General features: G+C 38.4%; 1 protein-coding gene across 1 annotated transcript; it reads right to left on the bottom strand.

The window, feature by feature from the left end:
- Nucleotides 1-1,394: 1,394 nt before the first annotated feature.
- Nucleotides 1,395-12,788, bottom strand: emc1 (ER membrane protein complex subunit 1). The gene is made up of 22 exons (XM_026153582.2): nt 12,631-12,788; nt 12,038-12,165; nt 11,885-11,950; nt 11,685-11,778; nt 11,470-11,598; nt 11,163-11,289; nt 10,839-10,997; nt 10,489-10,656; nt 10,106-10,177; nt 9,736-9,834; nt 9,383-9,479; nt 8,651-8,767; nt 7,866-8,065; nt 7,500-7,649; nt 7,069-7,230; nt 6,720-6,839; nt 6,470-6,607; nt 5,105-5,278; nt 4,705-4,915; nt 4,480-4,564; nt 4,263-4,392; nt 1,395-2,404 (listed from the first exon to the last, which is right to left on the bottom strand). Exons 1-22 carry the CDS (start codon nt 12,720-12,722, stop codon nt 2,225-2,227), a joined length of 2,898 nt encoding a protein of 965 aa, XP_026009367.1. The 5' UTR covers nt 12,723-12,788; the 3' UTR covers nt 1,395-2,224.
- Nucleotides 12,789-13,619: the final 831 nt, after the last annotated feature.

Here is a 13,619-nt window from a genome sequence, read left to right as displayed (position 1 = left end):
TGCTGCTTGAAAAATATAATGTGTTGATAGATTTGATGTTTTTCCAAATAATTAAAGTACTATTTGAATATTTTAGCATCTTTTCAGGTAAACTTAATAAAGTGCTCCATTAAAAAATACCAGATTATAAAGAGTTAGCCAAGTGCAAGTCTAAAGATTCTTGACAAATTTTATAGTAAATTTGCAAATGAACATGTTAGATCACCCCCCCCCACACACACACACACACACAGTCGATGCAGCTAATATTGGGTGTTTGCGCTTTTGAATTAGCTTATGATTTCAGTATCACAAAGCTGATTGAGATAAGATAGCCTTATCACTCCCAAAGTTTAGAAATTTACATCAAACTACATTAACTACAGAAAAGTGTCAATTTGTTCATTTTAATCAGTGTGTATTTAAAGCTAGATTCTAATTCATTTTCATTAGAAACTTTGTTGAAAACCTGCAGTCACACTTATGTTCACAGGTCTTTAAACATATGAAGAGCAAGTCAGAAGTTTTTACTTGTTGCATTTGTAAATAGAGCTGAAAAATTGTCATTAGCTGATCCTCGTGAAATTTTTTAATGATGTAAATCTGATGTTGTGTATACTTTTTTTTTTTTTTACTGTGTGGGCATGGAAGTCATGTTACGTTTACACTGCTGAGGTGCAGGCCCACATTTACCTTTGTTACACCAACCTCTATGAAGTTCTCATGAAGGTTCTGTATCAGACTTGGCCCACTCAAAGGCTGTTTGTAAGTTCATAATTCTGTGTCAATTGTAAAAATTGTCTTTAATCTATTTATAGAAATAAATAACTTATTCATTCTAGGATTGCTTCATTCTCCACACTCAAGCTATGATATGGAGAGCTTTCTCTAAGTTTGACCTCCTTTTTTCAAGATAAGATAAACTTTATTGTCTCATCCATCTATAATCTGGGTTCAGGTCGCAGGGGTAGCCCAGACTTCCCTCACCCTGGTCACCTCTTGCAGTTCATACAGAGTTCATCTCAAGCCAGGTGGGGAATATATCTCTCCCATGAGTCCTCGATCTGTTATGGAGGAACTGAGAAACCTATGAACATATATATTTTTATGGCATTAGGGTGAAACCAGGCTGCCATCCCATGTCTAATTGAACTTTCAGGCACTACATAATAAAAAAGCACATGTTGTTATTTAGAGTGGATCATGTCACAAGCACCTGGAATATTGAACTAATAATAATAACACTACTAATAATACTATAATACTACTAATAATAATAATCAAAAGCAGAGAGTTGGTGTGACCGAATATAGGTGGATGGGGGCAGATGATCAGCTGTGAAGAACCCTAAAAGGAGCAGCTAACAGAAGAAGAAGAACAACAACAACAACAATAACAAACTAAAGCGCTCAGAATGGAGTTTTGGGAGAAATTTTAATGGAGCATCAACAGTAGCTATGTGGAAAATTTCTCATAAAAGTATGAGCTACAAGATGAGAGATGTACATAAAAGAAAGGCTACTGTCTCTTCCCATTCCCTTGGTTCATCATGTGATGGTGGCAACAGTGTAACAGTTCATTTGGTGGTTTTCAGACATCTCAAAAAACCATTTCTTGTACATGCTACATTATCACCTCACAGCTCATATTCACAGCTCATTTGCCAACAATCCAAACGGGACTGGAGTATCAAGGTGATTCAGCAGGCTAAAAAAAACCCAACAAACCCTTCCACTATGGTACTGTTCGAGTTCATGCTCACATTCACGCATTTCTCCTGACTATTCCCTCAGCTCCACATTTGTTATCGCTTTATATTAGATCAGTCCAGTGATGCAGAAATGTCTCAAAAAACAAAAACAAAAAAAGGCCCAGGAAAACTAAAATAACTGTCACATGAGCAGAAGTTTTCAAGCTCCATAGTTTAATAAATTGGCCGGTTTTATCGGTTCATAATTAGCTGTGTTAAACATTTAATCGAAATGACATTTCACAAAAGAACAATTATTCTACTATGAAATAATTCATTTTTGCAAAATAAGTTAAAAAATAAACACAAAAACTTTTTGCTAACCCCTCATTTCACCCCCTCCCCACTGTCCCCTCACCCCTGCAGTTCCTTATGGGCCTTATTGAACTTTGACCTGTGTTCTTGGACAGGCACGGCCTCAGCGGTCTCATCTCTTGGAGCCGAGGTCCTTCGTGCAGCCACAGAGCTGGCAGATGTAGGAATTTAACCGTCGCCTTACCGCCAAGCCCGGTTGAGCAGTTTAACTTCTGCCAGGCGTTTGCTGATCATGGTGGCAAAGAAAAGGGCAAGAAGCACGCTACTGATCAGCATGTAGTCGTAGTCATCTTTTAGTACGTCGAACTGCTTCGAGGGATACACACGTGTCTGGTAGATGTCAAGACCATATGCCACAACCTAAAAAATAAAATAAAATTGTCATATTAAGATTTTATTTAAGTGGGGAGGAAAACCAAGTGGTGGCAATACATTTCCAAATAAGGAATCATCTACAGCCCTGTTTCCAAATAGTAGTGATGTGATGAAAATGTACATGCAATGATTTGAAGATGCTTTAAATTGGACGGTAAACAAGAAAAAAAAATGTTCTGAACTCATTTTGAATTTGACGTCAGCAACACGGGGAAGGGGCAAAAAAAACAAACAAACAAAAAAAAAAAGACTGGAAAAGTTGCGTAATGCTATACCAAGAAAAAAAAAAAAAAAAAGATCCGGTGGAACATTCTCACAACTAATTAGGTTACTGAGTAACATGATTTGCTATACAAAAAAAACATCCTAGAGAAGCTGAGCCTCACAGAAGTAAAACCAACGAGGATTTCACCATTTGCGAAAGACAGAGACTGAGTGGGCAAACGTTTTTTTAAAACCACTGTCAATTTAATTTAAACTGGGGGAATTTCTCATCTATGGCAGATGATATTAAAGGATCCAAATAATTCCTTGTAAGTGGGGAAGAAAGTCAAAAGCAGATACTGAATAGCCAAGCTTTGGTTAAAAAACAAGACAATATTCCATTGTGGAAAATTGTGCATGAGCTCTACTGAACATAGTTCACTGCTGCGTCCACAAAAACAAGTTAAAACTCCACTATGTGCAAAAAAACCAAAAAAACCCCCAAACATAAACAAGACGCAGGGGCCAGGACATTTGCGAGGCCAAAGCTCATGTAAGATGGACTGAGGCAGAGTGGAAAAAAACTGCTCAGTGGCATGAAAAATCAAAATATGAAAATATTTTTGGAAACCATGAACCTGGAATACTACAGGCTTAAAAAGGGACCAGTGGGTTTGCTCTTAGTGCGTGGCTCACAGCTTGGTAATACGGTTGGAGAAAACGTGCACAGAGCTTGTGCACTAAATGATATGAAAATCTCAGAGCAACATGCCCAGAGTCTTTTTTCCAGGGAATGTATCAATTATTTCAGGATCACAACTCTAGTAAAGTACGCCATTAACTTTTGAGCAGCTGAAATCAATATATCTACCAAGGATGGGAAAACACTTCACTTTTAAAACAACAGCGTTTGTTTCCCCTCGGTTATGAACCCCATAGAAGAAATGATGCAACACGATATTAAACATGCTCCGATTGCCACAGTTACATGTTATATCCACTCACTGACCACTTCATTAGTTACACCTTGCTAGTACGATGTTGGACCTCATTTTGCCTTCAGAACTGGCTTAATTCTTCATGGCACAGATTCAACAAGGTGCCAGAAACATTGCTCAGAGATTCTGGTCCAAGTGGCACCTGGTGTGATCTACTCCTGCTTTAGTCCATCTCCTTTAAAGTTCGATGTGTTGAGTTACTGTTGCTTTCCTATCAGCTTAAACCACTCTGGCCATTGTCCTCTGACCTCTGACATCAATGAGACATTTTCACATAGAGAGCTCCTGATCACTGGATATTTTGTTTTTGTTTTTCAGATTATTATCTGTAACCATACCACATTCAAAGCCACTTAAACCACCTTTCTACCCCATTAAGATGCTCAGTTTGAGCATTACAATGCTGCCATGTGATTGGCTTATTAGATGTTTATGTAAACAAGTAGTTGAACAGGTGACCCAGTGCGGTGGCCGATGAGTGTGTTGTTCAACCAATAAAATTTCTTCATTTCAACATTTGATAGGTTGTCTTTGTACCATTTTAAACTAAATATATGTGATGTAAATGATTTTTAAACCATTTTATTTTAATCTTACACTGTGCTGTCATGTGCTTTTCATTACTTTGAAGGCAGACTTACCAGGCAGGTTGACTCCAGTCCAGACGGGGAAGTGTGAATACCTCGCACTCTTGATATACTCTGATTGTAGTTGATAAACCACTCTGTACGGATCATTAGCTCTGGAGCATAGGGTATCAGGTTCTCCTCACTGAAGATCAAGTTAACAAGTCAGACACATAACAGTAAAGAAAAATCTGACTTTCATTTTCACACTAAGCCTGACTTGAGGACTGACCGGCTTTGCTCAGATACTATTTCTGGCCTTCGTGGGTCGAGGAACATCTTTGGTAATGACAAAATCCCTCCAGACGGCAAGCCAACTATGACAAAGCAAATTCAAACAAACATATTACAAAAAGGGCAGCCCGGTGCTGAAAATACTTTTTATTTCTAACATATTATGTAATAACTAAAAGCCAAAAAACCACAGAAAACAGCAATATAACCGAGTAGCACTTACTGAGCAGATGGCGGCTGGTGATGCCCTTTTCAGTCAGCGTGGCCTCCATGGTAGAAATGGCGGAGGGGAAAATGTAAGACTGCTGGAGAACCTGAGGAGCGTGTGGCCGATCCAGCGAGCTGAACACGGTGCTGTTGTAGAGCTCCATTCCTTCATACAGTTCAATTACAGAGAACTCGTTCCTACGTGACTTGGTGCTCCAGTATTCATACTGCGGAGTCACACAGGGGAAGGAGACACAATAAATATAACCCTCAATATTTCTCCTTTTTTCCTCCATTTAGTTATGTGCTTTGAACAAATGGCCTTCAAACTGTAACGATGCAAAAAGCAAGACAACAAAAGGTGGTTGTAATTATTTCAATCCCTACACATGACTGTAGCAAACAAGCGTGCTCACCACCACCCAGTTTTCAGAATGCACAATATGCACCGGTCCTCTGGCTTTTCTCTGAACAGCCTCGTGGATGATGCGGCCGGTCACACCGTCAATCAGGATGATCCCGACAAAGCTGCGCTCCTGATGCGTGTCTGTGCTCTCAGTCACTACAGCCAGTAGATTGGGGTTCAGGTACTATAAAAATTAGTTAGAACACAATTGGACATTTAAATTAATATAATAGCACAAAAGTACATATCTTGTTAATTAAGATAAATTTGTTGTCAAATGAAGCAGAGCCTCACTCAAGCTACTTTTGGGCCACTCCGGATGTTTGATTTGGCAGAGTTTTACGCCAGATGCCCTTCCTGACGCAAACCCAAACTGGGATTTGTGTCTCCGGCTGGAGTCCAACCAACAACATTTGCTTGCCAAGCAAATGTGTAAAGTGCAAACCACTACAACCAAGTAGGACCGCATTAACGCACTGACTTTTTCTTTGTAGTAGGGAAATAAGTTGGGGGTTTTTTGTACCTGGTTTCATTTATGAAAAAAGGTTGGAAAATAAATTTTTCAGTCCATAAACGAGGGTTCTTGACTATGTTAAGCTACATTTGCCTTCTCAGGAATCTAGCTTACAAAAAATATGACCGGAAATACTTGCAACAAGGTCTCAAATATGGCAGTCAGCTGGCCATCAGCCTATCCAGATCAACAATTCTAGGAAACCTCAAGCACTACTCGATGTACCGCTATAAACTGTCCTAGTGAATGATTTCTAATGTGTTTTTATCCTCATCTTCTTGTGCTACTCTCTGAAATAATGAATGCAAGAGCACACTTCACGGGTGATTCATAAATCACAACAAAGGCAACAGTAAGGAGTACTAGCAGTGAATTCTTACTAAAAGAGGGCAGTCGAAGGGAGAATGTGATTCACTGGGAAAACAGTGACATGGGTTACAAGATTTCTTGGAAAGATGAGTTTTTAGTTTACGTCACAAGACGGGGCGTTACCGTCTTTTAGCGCAAAGAGGGAAAACTGAGCCAAAACAAACCAAAATCGAGCCAGAATAAAGTCAATAATATAAGCTTAACCAGAAGGATTTGAAGCTTTCTTAGTTGTTTTCACTTGCATACTTCAAAGACATACAAGTGTTTTTGTGAAATCATCACTGGGAACTTGTTCCTATCTTTGGTATGACTGTGTACATTAGACAAATTTAGCTATTTTACTGTTTCTTTTATTGTTGTAATTTTAATGTTTGTCTAGAACAGATCTATCTTGTAAATGAGACACTGAGTCGCAATGGGACTACCTGTATAAATAAAAGTTAAATAAAAATAAATTTAAAAAAATGTGTTTTAAAAAGGATGTTACGGTACCTTATAGAGAACACTGCGGTCTCCCATTACTCTTCCTTGCGAGTGGACATGCTCATTAGGCCTTTTCCCTTTGACAGAGACAATCCTTTGTATCTCCATTGGAATGACAACTTCCCAGATCTGCTCAGTGGACAAGTCCTGAGAACACAAAATGATACACATGAACTTTTTCTGTCTGTGACTTGGGTATAGTTTCATGACGGTTTCCTGTGAGAATCAGGAAATGATGCGTTCAAAAAGTTTCACTTGCCGTCCTTAGTCTGTAACCAGAAAGTCTTCCCTGGCTGGAGTCAACAAGATAAAAGAATATAGATGAGGCCATTTCCTGGAGCTGCTGCAGTACGTTCTTCGTAGAAGGAAATGCAGAAACCTGGGAAAAAGCGAGCAAGATGAATATCATTTGTTTGCAGGTAACTGACAGCTCACACAATGCCATTGTTAAACAGTGTTCTACTGCCTGGTGGTCATGCACAATATGTAAACAGTATAATTAATGGGACATAGAGTCGTTATGAGGCAGCATGATGAGTATTCATACAGAAATGGCTTCGAGATGCAATATAGTGAGAATGTGTAAATGTATACAGTTTGCTACAAACCTTGTACTGATCATCAACTAGAAGCAAAACTTTAGCATAATCCTGGTCCATGAGTGGCAGCAGGAGTGACTGAAGTATTGGCTGAGGTAGAGCAGGTGGAGTCACATGACTCTTCTTTCCAAAGATGGGGTTAAACACATGCAGTGTGGTGAGCCCTGTGTCCTGATGACCAAAAATAGAACAAAGAAAATAAACCTTAATCACGTTTTACAGGTCAGGTCAGTACTTTATCTGTCAAGTGGGTATCTTTAAGATTTCTTTTATCTTTTACTGAGCCTGTCTTGTCTTTAAAGTTGAAAACTGTAGGTACCATTTGGTCAGTTTTTTTCCCCTGCCAACTATTTGAGCTTTATCCATATTGTCAGCCTGCAAGATAAGAGCTTTGACACCAAACCTGAATCTCCAAACACAGAGCCTTTGCAATAAGTTACCTTATCTTTGATGAGCAACGTGCACTGCGGAGGATGAGGGAAGTGCGCTGTCGTTCGCTGTACCATCAGTTTGAACGCTGCATTCGATGGGACATCATTGAGGTAGTGCCTCCATAAAATACTGCCAGTCTTACTGTCAATCCCAAAGAGCTGAAAAAAGGAGAAGAAGAAAAGAATGAACCTTGCAGGAAAAAGTGAGATGACTAATCTGAATTTATTTATCAGTGTTTCAATTCCCTTCAAGCCTGCCTGATTTTAGACAAAATAAACCAAATCTAGTTTGACCACAACTGTGCGGCGCTGCTCATCCTCCCTGAAATGCTAACAAACCATTTCTAAATGACAGGATAAGCTTTAGTTTCATACTTTTCCAGATGCAGTGACCATAACCATCATCTTCTGCAAGTTGAACTCATCTCTGGACAGGTTTTCGATGGTGACCTCGTTTTTAACTTGACTACGAGGCTTGCGTGCGTCATAGAACAGCTTCCAGAGGTGAGAGATCCAGGCCTGCAGCAAGATGAGCTGAGAGGACAGCCTCTTGAACACCATAGACATCAGCCCATCTGGACAAACGTAAACAAGAGCACAGATGCCGCTAAGTGACCTTCCGGGGACTTGACTCAAATTTTTAACATCTGATCCACATCATGTTTCATATCTTAAATACAACAAACGTTGCGAGAAACAACAAGGACACAGGGATACAGGTTTTATTTCAAGAGTGAAATAAAATGAAGCAAAGGGTTCAACAGAGGAATGGTTCACTGAATGTGAGGAAGTCCTAACCGTAAGACAAGGAATCAAGTTTTGCTGAAAAAAGGCACAGATTTGTTACCTTGAATGGCTGAATCCATAAGCAGCAATAACAAAAAACAGGACAAAAACAAACAAAATGAAAGCAGTAATATCAACACACATGCGAAAGATATGTTTGAAACTGGAATATAGCAAATTCGCCGATTTGATAAAGCAGCTGAGTTGTTTAAGGAAGGACAAAAGCAAATGCAACAACCCTCAGAAATGATTAGAAATTCTAAGTTATGGAACCATTAATGGAGACACCATCCAGTTCTGCTGAGTTTACGCTTTGTAAAGGAGATTTACATGACTCCATTCAAATACAGCAAAAATTTCGGTTTGACATTTACCGGCCTTTTTGCCGAACTCTCCCTCCAGCTCAGCCTGCGTTCCAGTGAGGGGCAGATCCACCATTTCCATTGTCACCACATCTGACAAGGCCTCCTCTCTAGTCCACATCACACGCCCTGGAAAGCAAGAATCATTATTGTTCTGCAATCGTTTATTCAATCTATTTCCCACACCCTGCGGCTGTATGCAGTTTGTGTTGACGCTTTCCATTAATTATATTATGAGACGCGTTTTTCCATCATTCTTGTGGAAAAGACAGGACTGTAGGTACATTATGAAATCTGTCCACACCGTGGTCAGATGTTGGCAGCAACCATGATGATTAAGAGGTGGGATAAACCAAAAATATTATCATGAGGCACTGCACAGCTTACAAGTCTATGCGCTTTGGGAAAAATGTCCAAGTTCTCAACACTAAACAAACACGCAGACTCCTCACTTACATTTAATTTGCCTACTGATTGACAGAAACCCACCGCAGTCAGACCACAGTATGAATATTCATGACGTTTTCATCCCTCTGTCTGACCTTGCTAAAACACATTCCAGAAAAAAAATAGGGTGTCTATTCTTCTTTTGCTCTTTTGAGTACAATGAGAAGGATTTTACTTTGGTTAGCTTTAGTAAAACTATAATTAAAAAAGTCCTGCAGCATCAATAGCTCTGCTCACATTAACATCAGTACAGCCTGAAAGCACTCTTTCCTTGCTTCCTGTTTTTGCCGCTCATACCTGGCTGTTGTATGAAAGTGAGTGTGTGGTCCTCTGTTTGCACCATGGCCCTGTAGCCTACAGAGTCATCTTTTTTCAAGAATGGCTGTATGTAGATCTGAAAGAGAGAATATAATTTACTTCTATTGTAAAGCCATTACTAACACACTACGGGGCACATTTACTACTAAAGTTGGCATAAAAAGAAAAAGAAAAAAGTACTGTCTATATTTTCAAAGAAAGCCCAGAAACCAGCATGTCTTATTTTTTCCACATCATACTGAAATGAACTGACTGCACCTGTGTTTAGAAAACTCTGCCTGCTCTGAAAGGCCATAGTTCCCACAGTACCTCAGGAAAGAAAACTGACTCACTTTCTCTGGTTTGCCACCATTAGGATCCATAACGAAAATCAGTGTTGTATCTAGAAGTCTTCGTCCAGTTTCAGCACTAAAGAGGTTAATACTGCAGGCCTATGGGAAAGAAACAAATAATAATCTCCCAATAAAAAATTTTATTTAAAAAAAACAAGACACAAAAACCCCAAAACACACTTATAAGACAGTTTCCTGAAAGACATGAAAAAAAACCTTACAGTAACAAGTCTAACCTTTACATTAAGTAAATCAATATGTGTATTACGCATCTGCCTTCTAAAATCAAATGCATTTATGACTAAGAAAACAGCTAAAACACATCAAAACCCACACATAAATCTAAAGGTGAAATATTACTTTAACTCACAGTTTTATTCTTGGGGGACATAACAGCAGCAATGGTCTTCTCTCCAGTGGTTGCAAAGGAAACCAGCAAGGCCTACAACAAACAAAGGATATAGCTCTGTATAATACAACAAAAGACATCATGTTTCTGTAGAAAAACAATACATTCTACAAAATGTCACAGGTTGGAAAAAAAAAAAAAAAGGATCGTATTTGGCCGTTTTTAACAGTTATTATGTTTGACATTTTCCCAGGGCAATAAAATATTTTGGCAAGGATGCCAAGCCACATTTACATTTTTGCAGATATTTACTGATGTTGGCTGATATAGCAGAACAACTGCAATACCAGGACAGGCTAATGTTTTTGAATATGAAACAAAAATATAGAGAAAAGCTTACGTACTGGCTTGAAATCCCTGAGCGTAACTATCTGACCATTGTTGAACTGGAGAAGCAGGAAGTTATCAGGGCCGAGCTGAAGGAAGAACTCAGACAGAGGCTGATGGGCTGAGTTGGGCTGGTGAGACACCAGGACCGGTTGAAAGTCTGGAGCTACTTCAAGTCCCAGTGACTGTGAGAAGACAAATAGGAGAAGACTGTAAAAGAAAAACTGTGCATTTACAAAGGAACATATAAGAACACAGAAGTGGAGAGCTGAGAAAGAGAGAGGCAGAATTTAAAACTTACCCAATCTAAAGCAGAGGACATACATGGCAATTTTGTACATTAGAAAGGTTTTTGTTAGAATCATACCTGCAGGGGGATCTGGGTCATCTGTAAATCATCCATATTTGGGTTTAAGTTGTACATGTACAGCGATGGAGTTGCAGAGTCTACACAAATCAGCACCCCCTGACCAATCACTGCACAGCTGGCCACTATGTTGGACAGCCACGGAGCTTCAACTGAGATCTGAAAACATTACAAACAAGAAACTCACAAAAATCATTCTATATACTGACCACTGGTTCAGTGTTTAAGTTAGTTTGTTCTTTAACAAATTACCTATTTTATATACATTAAATTTACAGAGCATAGGCTGATTTTTTTAATACTATCATTAATAAACAGGATTACCTGCTTGATTATTTCTCCATCATCAGTGCTGTAAGCAATAATAACAATGTGGGAATGGGGAACAATTCCCAAAGCATAAACTTCACCATTTCCTCCAGAATAAACAGTCTGGTAATCCACAGTCTCACTGTGGAGAGAAACAGAAGGTGACAAACGTTTCATAATAAAACTACTGTTTTTGCAACACTGTGTAGTATTTTCTACAAAAAAAAAGCCTTTAAGGTGGTAAATGAATTCCTGTGTAGATTTATGTTCATTGAAACAGAGAACATCAGTACACAAAATTAACATTAATATAAAAACATACCTATCTGGTAGATTTTCTATCCATTTTTGATGGCCATTAGAAAGGTAATGGAGAGAGATAATGTTTTTTTCCAAAACAGCCACATGTTTCACTGTGCCTTGCTGTCCCACTAGACATGCTTTCTGGAAACTTGAACATATAAAAAGCAACGAGGTAAGATTTAATCAAATAAATGAATAAATAAAGACCATTCTTAACCTCAAGGTAATAATCACCTTCCAGAGTCGAGCACAATTTCCCAGTTCAAACCACCAACATTGACATCCCAGGATCGCAGCAGGCGGCCATTGCCAACCACTAGGATCGCATCTAGGACACAAACACAGTTTCATCAACTGGAGGAACTTTAAAAAAATCTTTAAACTTTACTGCAATTCAAATACATGATTAGAATCATTACAAAAAAATAAATCACCTTGTCCATGGTGCAAAAGAGCATCAATGTTTCCTTCGGGTCCAGACTTATCAACATGTCGCCAGACTGTAACAGACATTGATAACAAAGTGACAATAAAAGACTATACCTAATATATGAGAACTTCGTCTTTCAAAGGAACAACATACTCACAGAGTTCCCCGGTCCTTGTATTGAGTGCGGCAAAAACATTATTCTCTGTTGCTACAAGAACCTTTTTGGATGACTGTACATGTGTGTCAAAATGAGAAAAACGAACCTTGCCTACATACTGCTGCCTCCTGTGAAACATGAAGAGAAAGCACAAGCACTCAGACTGTCATCCAGCTCACCCATGATCATAGTGACACCATTGTTTTAATGACCACATGGATCCAATCCCGGTGCAAAGACATATTTCTCAAACTGAAAAGCCGAAACTACATGACACTGGTTTATTGATTATTATCAGATTGGCTACAACGTTTTCCTATTACCTTTAAATCACTTTCTATCGCGTTTCACTTGCTGAATTTAGTGGGACCAATGATTTACTTAATGTATAAACCATGGAGATATGTACACCTCCTGAAATTAACTACCAAATTTACATTTGTTTGTTTGTATTCATTCTGATGTGTTTTGACCTGTTCTCTCATTCAAAGTCCACCGATTCGCAGTTAGCTGCTTTGACAGGTGCTAACATTAGCATTTCCACATTAAAACATAATCGGCACACATTTGATCGTTCGCTTGACTCCTCTTACCAATCAAATTTTCCTACTTGGTCCTCAAACACAGCATCGACAGCATTGTATAATATGATACACTTAAGCCAAAGCAAAATTAGCTTTGCCATTGCTGCAGCAGCTCTGACTTGCTCTTCAACGGAAGGAGGAAGTCGGAAGCCGAACGACTTCCTTTTTGTTCTGCGATGGAGAAGTGCTGCCCCCTAAAGGTTGTAAAGGTTACAGCGTCGGTCCTGGTAGTGACCTTTCAGATTAACAAATATTCATGGATTGAACCAAATCCTAAACTGAAAGAAAAAAAAGAAAGCAGATCACTATTGAAAAAAATAGTGTAAGACCGAGATTAATTCATGTGTGGGAAAATGTGTGATGGGATCAAGTGACAGAAACACAAATGATAAAATTTAAAAATAATGGTACCACAGGGGATAATAACAGGATTCAGGTGGAAGACAGAGGCTGCACCCCGACACGTTAAAAAAGCGAAAAATAAAAACCAATTAAATAAAGAAAAACGAAGAAGATTTGTGTATTTAATATATTTTATCTATTTAGCAGTGCATTCTAGGCCTTGTGTGGTGCAGTGAGAAATTAGACAATAAAATATTTATTTTATTTTATTTATTATATGAATTAATATTTACTCTTTTTTTTTTTACTTACTTGATGATCTTGGATAAAGTCCTGTTGGCTTTTTTGGAATCAAAAGGTGTCGTATTACTATATCCATCTATCGTTATACAAGAATATTAACATATGTGGATGAAAGTCACATAAAGTCAAAAACTTGATTATTGGTTTGTTGATGAAGTTAATATTAAAACAATAAAAAGATAAGTTAAACGCGGTAAAACAAAACAAAACAAAACAACCAATATGTAAGTTTTACTACTTGTATATGTAATTATATCACAAATGAATGAAGGGGAAAACATCGCTTTATTCGTTCCTGTAAAATGGGAACTATATTATTATACATAATTTAAAATGGGTTTAGAAACAGTAAA

Source organism: Astatotilapia calliptera, chromosome 20 (genome assembly GCF_964374335.1).
Source record: "Astatotilapia calliptera chromosome 20, fAstCal68.1, whole genome shotgun sequence".
NCBI classification, from domain to species: Eukaryota; Metazoa; Chordata; class Actinopteri; order Cichliformes; family Cichlidae; genus Astatotilapia; species Astatotilapia calliptera.
This window is presented reverse-complemented; position numbering and strand designations above follow the sequence as displayed.